The following is a 12,624-nucleotide window of genomic DNA, read 5'->3' on the forward strand; positions in this document are numbered from 1 at the left end:
CATCCCCAGCTCCCTGAGTCGTTCCTTATAGGGCATGGTTTCCAGACCCTTCACCATTTTTGTCGCCCTCCTTTGGACACGCTCCAGTTTCTCAATGTCCTTTCTGAATTGTGGTGCCCAGAACTGGACACAATATTCTAGGTGGGGCCTGACCAGAGCAGAATACAGTGGCACTATTACTTCTCTTGATCTAGACACTATACTTTTATTGATGCAACCTAGAATTGCATTGGCCTTTTTAGCTGCCGCATCACACTGTTGACTCATGTTCAACTTATCATCTACTTGGACTCCTAGATCCCTTTCGCATGTACTTTCATTCAGCAATGTGTCTTCCATCCTATATCTGTGCATTTCATTTTTCTGCCCTAAGTGCAGTACCTTACATTTCTCTGTGTTGAATTTCATTTTGTTAGCTTTGGCCCAGCTTTCTAGTCTATTCAGATCATTTTGAATGTTGGTCCTGTCCTCTGGAGTATTAACTATTCCTCCTAATTTGGTGTCATCTGCAAATTTGATAAGTGTGCTCCCAATTCTGTCATCCAGGTCATTGATAAAGATGTTGAATAGCACTGGGCCCAGGACGGAGCCCTGTGGGACCCCAGTGGTCACTTCCCTCCAGGAGGAAAAAGAGCCATTGTTGAGCACCCTTTGGGTTCGGCCGGTCAACCAATTACAGATCCATTTAACAGTTACTTTGTCTAGCCCACATTTTACAAGCTTGTTTGCAAGAATATCATGGGAAACCTTGTCAAAGGCCTTACTGAAATCAAGATATACTATATCCACAGCATTCCCTTCATCTACCAAGCTGGTAATTTTATCAAAGAAAGAGATCAGATTTGTCTGGCATGACTTGTTCCTCATCAATGTACACTTTGCAGAAGAGGCAAAAAACGGGACTCAGTTTACCTATTTGTCCATTGGAGAAGTGGAGAACCTCCAAACCTGTGGGATATGTGGTGTGGGTTGTTTTGGCATCTGCGTAATAGTATACCTGTTGAGAATAGTTAATAAAATTGACATTAGTAGAAGCATCTGACAATCTATGATGACACACACAGATTTTTAGATACATACCACTCTCTGATCTTCCAGAATTTGTTTTATGTCCCCGTTAAAAAAGCTTACAGTTGTAATCTTTCCATCACAGCTTACTTCTTTCCGTGTGCCATTAGGGAAGATAATAAGGTGGCAACCGTTTTTAAAAACCTTTTCAACCTAAAAAAATAAATACAATGAAGGTATGTTTCATGATAATTATACTGAGATTGGAGACTCTGATAGTCTGACATTGGAAAATATGAATGGAAAGACAAGTACCTCCACTCTACTACGTTGTTCCCAAGTACTGTGTTCTGAAATCTTTAGAGGAAACTTTCTCTTACCTTTCCATCAGGGTGGGTTGCTTCTCTCTCTACTATTCCATCTTCACTATCTGAAGAATCAGAAGTGATTCCTGGTGCTGAGTCAACCATACCAGTGGCAGGTAAATTCTGAAATAGGAAGGAAGTCCCTAATAATGTCTTTTAAAAGGCATGAAGTATTCCTATAGGCACTAAATGATATTCAGAATGTCAATGGAAATTTTCAAAAAAATATATACAATGCTGCAGTAGTCCTCAAAGCCACAGCATCTGTGAAGGACTGTGATGGGAACTGTTAAGATGTGCCACATGGAGGCAATGGGTTGAATCCAGACTTAGCCATGGCTAGAAAAGATGCAATGAAATTAGTGAAAGATGTGTTCATAATTACTGGCCTGTCTCATTGCTTTCAGTGGGTCTACAAAACTAAGCCTGGGTCCAACCCAGTGTGTTGCAGAACATGTTGGGACAAATTTAGCATGCACAAATAGTGTGTGAGGTGGTGTGGGCCCCTTTAGTAGCCCACATAAACAACACTCTGGACTCCCAAGACTCACAAGCAGCTGTGCATAGCAAGCAAAGCTAAATATTAGTGGGTAGGTTGTCTCTTATGGATGCTTGCCTATAGTTCCTGTTCTTTTACTCAGTAACCCTGATAAGAACTTTTTTCTTTAAGATGGCCATCCCCCACATGCTGACTTTCAAATGTTTTGGAATGCAAGTTCCATCAGGCCAAGCTAATATGGCTGCTAATGAGAGATCACTGGAGCCAGTCCAAAATGTCTCAAGGATGTACCAGGTTGGGGAAGGTGGCTCTCTCTACATGACACTAGTACTTCAGATGGTGGTTATATTTGACTTCCCTCTCCCAAACTATGAAAAAGACAAAATTCTCTTACTTTACTTATTACCATAAAGGTCTTGGAGGACTCTTCGGAAGGCTTTGTTGTATTGTCTAAAGAACTCTCATTATGTGCTGCTGCTAGTTTAGGTTTTGCAAGTGGTCTTCCTATTTTAGTGTAAGAGTTAAAACATAAGTTAATTAAAATATTTCCTCAGACATAGGCTCCAAGTAGGTTACCATACACCCCCCTTTATTTTCCAGCCCGAGTAATCCAAGCCCCACAACAGCTAATCATTAGTGATAATAACAGTAACTTACATAATTTAATAACAATCTATTTGTAATAGAAAAGGTGGACCAATATGGCGTTTATAGTGAGCTGAATTTTTTTTAAAAGTAAATTATACCATTTTAGGTCAAGAAGATCTTATCTTCAGGAAAGACTCTTTCATTGTAAATAAAACAACTTGGGGGAGAATATATACAATGTATATATGAATTCCAGACTAAAATCTCCAGCAAGCCAAGTAATAAAAATGGAAATAAAATGAAAGGTCCATACAATTTAAATAGCACAAACCTGCCCCATACAGTAAAGGAATCAAGAGTTTTTCTTTTGCTAGTGTAAATATAGTATGAGTAAAATCATTGAGACAAAAGTAACATATGGACACATGCAAGCGAAAGGAGATACAACAAAATGCCACCTGATTATTAAAAGCATACTGTTTATTTCTTAAGTATTTTTACCTTCTGTTGAGGAATCACTTTTGCCATTTGTCTTGCTATTCTTTTCTGTTTGATGAACTGATGAAAATGTCTGACTTTTCTGCAATATGGCTGAGGGGTGCTTAAAAGAAAATCAAAGCAGCAGTCTGATAAGAATGTAAAAATGCTAAAACAATATCCAATACCACAGATCATTTGTCCTACAAGTAAATATTGCTTGACTACACTATTTGCCAGTTTTCAAAACTAATTCATGAAACTATTTGAATTCTAAAGCACAGCTATAATCAATGAGCATGGTAAATCATATTTAGCTTACAAGATTTATATATTCTTACATACATAATCACATGTGATTACAGTATTCCAAAGAAGTTACACTAATATACACTGGGGCAGCTTATCAGTCAAGATTTTACACTTCCAAAATTGCACCTTTCCAGTTTTGTTCTCTATTGTATATTCATTCTTATATTCATTCAGTCTTATATTCATTCATCTGCCTAAACACAAAATTAGCCTACTGAAAGAAGCAGGAGGTAATTCAAAAGCATCTGTCAGACATACACCTCAAGTACACAATAGTATTCAAATGCTAAAGAATTTTGACCACAACAGAATTAGGATGCTTTAGATGGCTGTTTCCTTAGATTCCTGACTAGAGCAAGCTTCCATTTTTCAATAAGCTGGAGTATAGCATATTTGTTATATAAACAAGATACAAAAAAGTAATATTTATATCTCACTTTTTGCCAAAGAGCACAGTGAGCAAACATGGTTCACAGCAGCCTGAATGTGCAGGCTAGAATGAGCAAGGATCTCAAGATCTCTCTGGTCTTACTGTTACCCTAGCTACTATACTTTATGTTGACACCCAATATAAACTGCACTGATGCACCAAAACCAACTACTTACAATAGATTCTGTTCTCTTTGTATAACTACAACCATCTGCTTTCTTCTTGTTTGCAGATGCTTCTTTTCTCTTCCAGGCCTCCAAACGGCATCTTTCCATGATTTTGATTTCTTCCCGTAGTTGCATATTCTCTTTGGTTAAGGCCTCTATCTGGTCTCTGAGGCGCATGTGGGTTGTTGACCATTTTGCTTCTCTTCTTTTTAGATCTCCCTGCAGGGCTGTCATTTGCTGTTTCAAAGCCTTAATGAATTAATGTACAATCACATTCTGCTACATTTCATGAAATGTAGGAAATACAAAGTTCCTTCCAGAGCAGCAAAACACTGATGTCAGGATTAAAATTCTATTCTCTGTCAAGATGTGCACAATGCACTCCCACACACCCCTTCTCAACAAGTATCAGTATACTCACTTTACAATACTTTTGTACTCCTTGCCTTATAACTGGGAAATAATGGATTCCAGATTGTAGAAAACATGAATAAAAGCTAAGCAGGTTATTAAAGCTGCTAATCAAGTACCTGCTAAGTACTTCAAAGGTACAGAAGTCTCTTTTTGGATAGGGCACAGAGGCATTGCCTTTGTACTCTGTTCAAAAACCTCCCACTGTTTGGCATATATCAAGGTCTCTGGGAAGCTCTCTTACTAGTAGGGAGGGGAAGTTGATTCATGCTATGAAAAGTTAGGTGTTCTGGGTTCTCAAGGGACAGAAACGGTGCACCCTCATTTCTTTCCCCATCTAAGACCAACTGCTTCTCCATGGTCTGAATTGCCTCCCCACTCCTCACCAGTTAGTTGCAGCAGTAGGAACTCCAACCGCCAGATGGTGGGAGGATGTGGAACTGAGTGTACAGTGCTATAAATAGATGTAGGATCTCAGCTTGTTTCTTGAATAATTCATATATTCAAGAGGATGAAGAATATATTCAACTGTAGCACAAACGTATGGAGAGGAAGGTGAATCCCTGATGCTTCCCAGTCATTTCATTATGTATCTTGTACTTAGGTAACTGAAAAATATTTACAGTCCACTTTGAGACAATCAATCTAGACCACAGACAAAACGGTACAGCAGCTGCCCAGAAGATCTGAGTACCATGAATCACAGGAAACAAATAGCTTCAAATTTGAATTTGACAGCATAATTCCATATAGAAGGAAGGGGTACGTTCATTTTACTAGCATGGGTTAGCTATGACAGATGTACTATCTACCATGGCTTCATTAATTCATTGTTTTGTTTTGTTTTGATGAAGATGTTTTCCCAATGAAGAAAGCCAAATAGGCTCTTTTTTTCTTTCATACCTGAATTTCATCACGTTCTTTTTTATCTGGGATGGCTCTAGCTGCCTGTGCATATTTCTCAAAAACTTTACGTTCTTTTTGTAGTTTTCGAGTTTCTTCTTTTTTAAATTCTTCTATTTGAGCTAGTTCTTTTATTTTCTGTTGTTCAAAGTCTTCAATTTGTTTCCTGAAACAGTACAGTGCAACAAGTTAACACATAAAGGCAACCTATAGCTACTGAGGAGGGGGAGAAACTACCTTCCCCTGCATTCTGTTCTTCTGCTTTTATTAAGTCAGGTTTAATTTGGTTTTTAACATTTTGGGGCCAGCCACCTTACTTTGGATGTTTTAGAGTACAGCCAGAATACAAGAATTTTAAATAAAAAGAGAGAATTTTTAAACCACAAAACAGTCGTTCCTTGCAACAAACTTATTATCACCTAGTAATACAAATGTATTAATGTCACTTTGTCCTTCCTACCTCATATTCAATGCTTTATATGTAAATATCTCTAGATCCAGTTTGTATAAATGAATGTAGCTAACATGATATCCTTATTAGATACTTGCCAATTACATAGGTTTTTGCATAAACAGGATGTTTAACCTGTTCTTGTTTAACCTGTAGCTGGACTACCATAGGTGGCAAGTGTAAGGTGTGTAGGTCTACTCTAGGTACATTCAACTCTCTAATAAGGGGACATGTCAGACATAATATTCTGAACAAAGTTACCTGAGATTTTCCATAGCATTTTCACGCTCTTCTCGAAGCTTTGTAAGTGAAGCATTTTCTACCCTAAATTTTTCAATTTCCATTTCCAATTCACCAAGTTTCTCTTTCAAGAGCTGGGAACGAGCAGAATCTCCTAATGGGAAAAAAACCACTGTATTTTGATGCTCAGACATATTACAGATTGATATACATAACATGCTGTCATCTAGTTCATTCTTTCAACGTCCCATCTAGTTTGTAAGTTTTGAAACCAGTTATATAACCAAAGGGGTGGGGGAGAAATTGATGAATCGGTGCAGAACTAGACTAAATATATTGGGTTTAGGCACATAGAAATTTAATGTATAAAATGTATGGACAGAAATCATAACAGTAATTTTAATCTGTGGTATTTTTAAACATCCAAAACCTTTATTCTAAAGCAATATGGGAAATAAAGCTGTTTGTTTTTTAATTGCTTTTAAAAGTTTGCACAAGATTATCCTAGAGAGTCTCACATGCCTATAAACTCTATTGCTTATATTGATGACAGATTATCTCTTCCCATATGAACCAGCCTATGCTTTGAGATCTTGGGGGAAGGCCCTTCTCTCAATCCCGTATAGTCAGTTCCCCAAAGCATCCAGTGGTGGAAAGACAAAGAAAGCAGTATAACCTCCCTCAGAAGCCTGAGAGAAAGATGTCCCTCTCCATTTTTGTCTTTTTTTCCCCATTAATCTTTTTCATATTGTCTCAGACAATTAAAACACAAGATATCCATCCCACAAAATTTGATAGAAAAGCGAAACCATATAAAAAAGAGCAGGGTAATATCAATTTGAGAATTGTTTTAAAATTTTTAACATCATTTAGTACATTTGGTATCATTTAGTACAATTTTAAAAAGAGACTCATATTACATATCCATTTCAGTCATAATTTTACAAATCTTAGCATCAGAAAAAAGGGAATTTGCAATAATTTTGTTACTCTTTTTTCAGTATCTCCTAACAAATAAACCAAGTCTCATTCAGAGAGCCTTCCAGGGAACGTATTTATGAGGGGTGTAATTAGTCTTAATCTCTCCTGAAGATTATTTCATGGGACACAAACTCTACTAATTCATCTCCGAAGGGGTATGTATGGGTTTTGTAAGAAATTCCCGGGGAAATTATGCCGGCCTGGACACATTGCCCGGGAGTTAAGCATCTGCACACCCCGCAACCCTACTACGTGGTGGCGGCATCATGTCAGCCTCCCATCTACATGGGGGCTGCCATGATGCCAGCGCCGCCGCTGAATGCCCAAACATGGTGCACAGAAAGTGGCATCATGATGGCACCACTTCCTGGTTTTCTTTCCTCCTTTTCATTGCGGTGCCTCAAGCTTTGTTCCCGCAGCAACCAGACGGCCACAGGAACGCAGCCACGGGAGAAAGGGGCCAGGTGGCGCTTTTCAGGACCACAGAGAAGGACATTTTGCCGCTTCTCTGTGGTCCTGAAAAGCACCGGGTTGGGGCCTCTGGGGTGCCAGTGAGGCTGCCCTGCCCCAACCCAGCAAGAAAAGGGGTGGGTGCAGGCCGCTCCTAAAGGGGCAGTATGTATCGCGCCTATATTAAATAAAGCTTTATTTAAAAAATGGTGTCTAGAAATGGCCAAATTTTCAAGATAGTTTGCACCCCTTTCAATGTTAAATGATAGTCCTAGATTAACTATGGAACAGGAATTACGAGGAGCAGTTAGAGAGGTGCATATCTATGTCTTTAATACAGCAAGCAAGAATAAATCTTGTCTTAGAAAAGTTTTGAGTAGAAAGGAAGTTATCAGAGAAATCTATTTCCCATCATTTATCTCTGACTGCTTTAGAGTAGACCAATGGCTGATGTAGTTGTCTTTTTGAAGAAAATGCATGTAGCCTGATTAAGGTTTCACATAAAAATGTTTTACCTTGTATCTTAGTACCCAACACCAAGCAGTACATTCCAAGCCATAAAACTACTGATGGAACACAGAACAATTAATGCAGAAATGCTGAAAGTGCTCCAAGGCTGGAGAAAAGCCCAGAATACAGACTGGAATGCAAAACAGCAGTTATGGCAACACCTTGGTTTGGAATATCATGAATGCAGCAGGAATGAATTGTCTTCCTTTAGTATAAAAAAAAATCTCAGACTATAGCTTTAGCACTATTAGATGCTGATTGAACAAGCAAAAGTCTGACAAAGATACCCAAGTGCCAGAAGATTGTAAAATAACACCTAAGTATTTAAACCATTTACTTTGCTCTATGTTTTGTCCCAGCTATAACCCATTCAGTCTGGGCAGAGCTCTTGGTAAAAAAACTTAATTTTGGTTTTACTGAAATTAATGGTTAGGTGGTTTTCTTTACAGTTAACACTCCCAACAGTTCCTTTAGGCCAACCATAATAAAAGAAAAAAGGGCAGCATTGTCTGCATACAGGAGAAACGGGATACTAACTGTGGCCAATTTTGCAGCATGAAAAACCTCTGAGAAGAAAAAAAGTGTAGAAAGGTCATTAAGGTGTCTTAAAGCCACCTTGCTCATCTCCTAGAATATTTTCCTCCTTTATCCAACTTTCAAGTTAGGGTATTGGTCATAGAGTTTACCCACTACTAAAAGTAGACTGATGACCCTGTAATTAGAGGGACTGTTCCTATCCTCTTTTTATAGGTAGGGATAGCCTGGGACATGCTGTAAGGTAATAGAGCAGTCTTGTTAATTTGGGAGAACAGGGCTGCTAATAGAAGCACACATCATGCTTTCAAGAGCTCAGGCGTAATTGAAACTGGCCCTGGAAACTTTCAGGGTTTAATTTGAAAAATTAATGTTTCTATTTCAGCTTCAGTCAAAGGAGTCCAATGAGGAGAATCTGAGAGATCCAAGGAGAGAAAGTAGGCCTTTGTAGAGGCCTACTTTCTACAGACCCTCAACAGAGTGGCAAAGTAAGATTCTTAAACATGGACAGGTATATTACATTGAATTAAACCCACAAGGTTGCCTAACATATATGTAACTACTGACCAAAACTCTTTAGTATTTTTTGCAAAGAGGAGTTTATCAAAATATACCATTGCCTATGCATGGCTTTTTATCTTTTGTCGGGCAATGAGGGCTTTCTAGTGTCTTTTAGTAAGATAGTACAATTGAGGCCAAGTTCTACAGTTTTCTCTTCTATATTGACAATACATTGTTCTTAGGCATTTTTTAGCCTCAAGGCATTCCATATCAAACCAAGCCACCACACCTTTATGATTAGGATTTCCAAGCCTCATTTCAGTGCTCTTCAATGACACAGTCAAAGGAGAAAGCAGCTGAGTATAGTATTCCAGTGCAACCTGTGCATCATGAACTTCAATAATAGTATTTTTAAACTTCATGCCCACTGATGAATTTAATCTTAGCATCAATGTTTTCTGAAGATAAACACTTCTTTTGCTGAATCAACAAATTGTTGGTGGGCCAATAAACAAGTATTGATAGGAACACCAAGAGTGAAAGAGAGAGGGAAATTATCACTTTCAATTCTATCAGCCACAACAAAGTTACCAATAAAATTGAAAAGAATTTGGACCTCCTACTCATCAAGCCAGTCTTTGGAAAGATACTTTGATCCCAGCTTCATCAACTAGCGAATCTGTGTGATGTCTTTAGGACTTTGTTACTGCTATTAGCCCACAAAAGATAGCTACGTATTATGCAAGTTTACATATAGCCCTCCAAGGCTATTTGTTATTTATGTATTAATTGTTTGTTTTGTATTGTTGCTATAAAACAAATAAAAACATTTAATTATTTTAAAAAATGAAAAGAATATCATCAGGGATCAAGGCATAATCAATGGTACTGCTTCCTTTTCTTGAGATATATGTATATTCTCCACATTGTTCAAAATGAGAATTTCCACTGAGAATTCTTAAGCAATCCAACCAACCATCTGTACAAGATATACATCAGCAAAATTAGAATACCTGTTGATGTTAAATATGTAATTCTCAATTTCAGATAAACACCAAGATCAGGAGGGGGAAAGGGGTCATCTTATTAGGCCCAATTCTGGCATTAAAATCTCCCAACACAACTAAGTAAGCTGAAGTGAATTGTGACTCTAGATTTCCTATATAGTTCTCTAGATTTTCCCATTCCTATTTAAATTGGGGGGGATATAAACATTAACCATTAAGAAACACTGTGATCAAAGTCAATTGATTATACTTAACATTTTTTTAAAAATGTAATCAACTCTAAAATTGGTATTACCCTGCTGTTTTATATTGATTAGCTTTTCAATCATGTTTTGTCACCTTGTGGTTTAATGGTGTGTAACTGTATAATAAAGACTGATTGATTGATCCAACTTTCCAAGTCATTATGACACCAGAAGCAGCATTCATGAGTTGGAAAGAACTCCACACTTCAGATGTTATTTCTCCAATCTGTAGATGACAATAAGAAGAGGCTGTGAATGTAGCCTTCTAACAGCAGTCTACATGAGACATAGCAACATGGCTTGTATCAAATCAGCCTGTGTGTATGCATCTAGTTCAGTGTACTCTGAAAGGTCTCATCTGATAAGGATCTGAGGAGTTTTGTTTCATCACCTACTACTTGATCCTTCTTAGCTGTTGATGCTGGGGACAGGGGGATGAAACTGGGACTGAATATAAAACATGTGCCCTACCACTGAACTAGATAATGTTTGATATAATGCAAACAGGACTGACCATCCAAGGGCAAATGTACACGATTCTTCCTATCATTCTGATATTCTCTTTCAAGAATACAACAAAGAGAAGTTTTTAGGACTTTTCAACTGAGGGTTATGGGGCAGATAGTTGAGCACCATGCTTATTTTTTACTTACCGCCTGATTCTTCTGGAGCTATTCTGGGTTTGGCATCATGTTTTGGTTCTGCATCCACTTTCTGTCTGGGTTTCAGAGAGGGAAAGAGTTTCAGCATCAGGTCTGTTGTGGGAGGTGCCATTACCTCACTATCAGTTACACTTTGCTTAGTTATCACATCCCCTTTCTTCACCATAGCAATCTTCCTCTTTATCACTTTATCTGGGAAAAATGACTCATTCTTGGCAGAGCCAACAGAGGACAGAGGCACTTGGATAACCAGGTCACCGTTTTCAACTTCATTACACCGATTCCCATTCTCTTCAAAGTCTGACCATGATGTTTCATCATCAAATTCAATTATACTATTTGCACAGTAAATATCTTCAGACATAGGAGCTCTGTTTGGCTCATTAGCTTTGTCACTACACAAACCTTTTTCCTGTAAAGCAGGACTAGCTTCTTTGTTTATGTCTTCAGCTTTATCTTCACACTCAGAACATTCAGGAACATTGCCTCTGTTATTGAAATCAAGCTTTTTAACTCTCTCGCTCACAGGCTTTATGGTAGTCTCAAATTCCTCCTCAGATTCAGAGGTCGTATCACTGTTTCTGTCAGACGTATCTTCATCATTCCAGCTTGTATTTCTAAAACCTTGAAATTCCTCAGTGGGAAAAGTCTGAAGTATTTTACTGTCAGCTTTAGTCTGATGATTCCTGAATGTTTCACGGGCCTGGCAGCCTCTGGTTTTCTCACTATTATCTTGTTCACAGTGTTCTCCATTTCTGCTATTCACAGCTGTAATATCCAGCACATGCATTTGCTCATGCCTAGATTTGACTGGAGTGGAAGATAGTCTGTGCCCTGTGGAAATTTGTTGGCCTTGATCCAAAATCCGTACTATAAGTGAGGAATTGCTAGCAAAAGAGATTTCATCAGCAGCCTGCTCTAGAAACAAAAATTCATCCAATTCATTATTTTCTCTTTCCTTTTCAGTTTCCCAGTTTTCCAGCTTCCTTTGGAAAGAAAGTTCAAAAGAGAAATCAGGATCTTTTTCAAAGGAATTTGTAAGGCATCTAGTCGGTTCCAGTGGCTGTTCAGGTTTTTCACCTGGTAGCAAGTCCATTTCATTAAATACTGCAAGTGCCATTATGTTTTCTTTATTATTTTCTTTTTCATCATTTATTTGTGATCTGACAGACTTCCTCTGTTCACCGGGTTTCCTTTCATTTGAGTTTTCTCTTGTAGATAAAGGGATACCTTTTGCAGTACAATTTCTGAGCACTGTTGTTTTTCGAGCAGTAAAACCCTTTTTTGTTTTAGCATTCTGATTAGCATTTTTAGACACAAAGTTGTCAGAAACTTGGTCTTTATTTGAAGGTGCAGTTTTCCGATGAAGCTGTGGCTTTTTCACTTTAACTAAACTGTTGCCTTCTGAAATGTCTGGATTAAAAGTTACCTTCCTGTCCTTTGCTTTAGCTATTTTGGACTTGGAATTAGTAAACCTAATTAAACCTTCACCTCGCTTTAGAAAGGGTCGTTTTGCAACTGGTTTATGGAAAGTTGATATTCCAGCATCCTAAAAACAAACAAACCTATATTAGACTTCTTATATTTATATATATGCTTTGTTTTCTTTATATGCAGTACCATATTCCATCAAAATACTCTTTTAAGAATTCTGTATTTGCCAATATAGGCCCCATACAGACTGTCAAAATAAAGGTGCTTTGGGACACTTTGAAGGTAGGCTGTTTAAATGTTGCATGCGTCCTAAGAGTCTGGAAGCTGCACCAAAGCTGTGCTCCAGTCCTTAGGACTAGATCGTGGCTTTGGTGTGGCTTCTGGATTCTTAGGACGCATGCAACATTAAACAGCATACCTCCAAAGTGTCCCAAAGCAGCTTTATGCCT

General features: G+C 38.0%; 1 protein-coding gene across 4 annotated transcripts in view; it reads right to left on the reverse strand.

Moving 5' to 3' along the window:
- The window catches only part of CENPJ (centromere protein J), a 28,269-nt gene that overhangs the window by 2,370 nt on the left and 13,275 nt on the right, over positions 1-12,624 (reverse strand). For 3 of the 4 annotated variants that reach the window (XM_042459982.1, XM_042459983.1, XM_042459985.1), the window contains 9 exons: positions 10,733-12,290; positions 5,873-6,005; positions 5,161-5,326; positions 3,856-4,095; positions 2,962-3,061; positions 2,267-2,376; positions 1,389-1,496; positions 1,081-1,221; positions 913-997 (listed from right to left, as the gene is read on the reverse strand). In XM_042459982.1, the coding sequence (XP_042315916.1) occupies positions 913-997; positions 1,081-1,221; positions 1,389-1,496; positions 2,267-2,376; positions 2,962-3,061; positions 3,856-4,095; positions 5,161-5,326; positions 5,873-6,005; positions 10,733-12,290 (2,641 nt within the window). Of the gene's footprint in view, positions 1-912; positions 1,222-1,388; positions 1,497-2,266; positions 2,377-2,961; positions 3,062-3,855; positions 4,096-5,160; positions 5,327-5,872; positions 6,006-10,732; positions 12,291-12,624 lie in introns of those variants that run through there. The other variant, XM_042459984.1, reaches the window with a different exon arrangement.

This window comes from Sceloporus undulatus, chromosome 3 (assembly GCF_019175285.1).
Source record: "Sceloporus undulatus isolate JIND9_A2432 ecotype Alabama chromosome 3, SceUnd_v1.1, whole genome shotgun sequence".
Lineage (NCBI taxonomy): Eukaryota > Metazoa > Chordata > Lepidosauria > Squamata > Phrynosomatidae > Sceloporus > Sceloporus undulatus.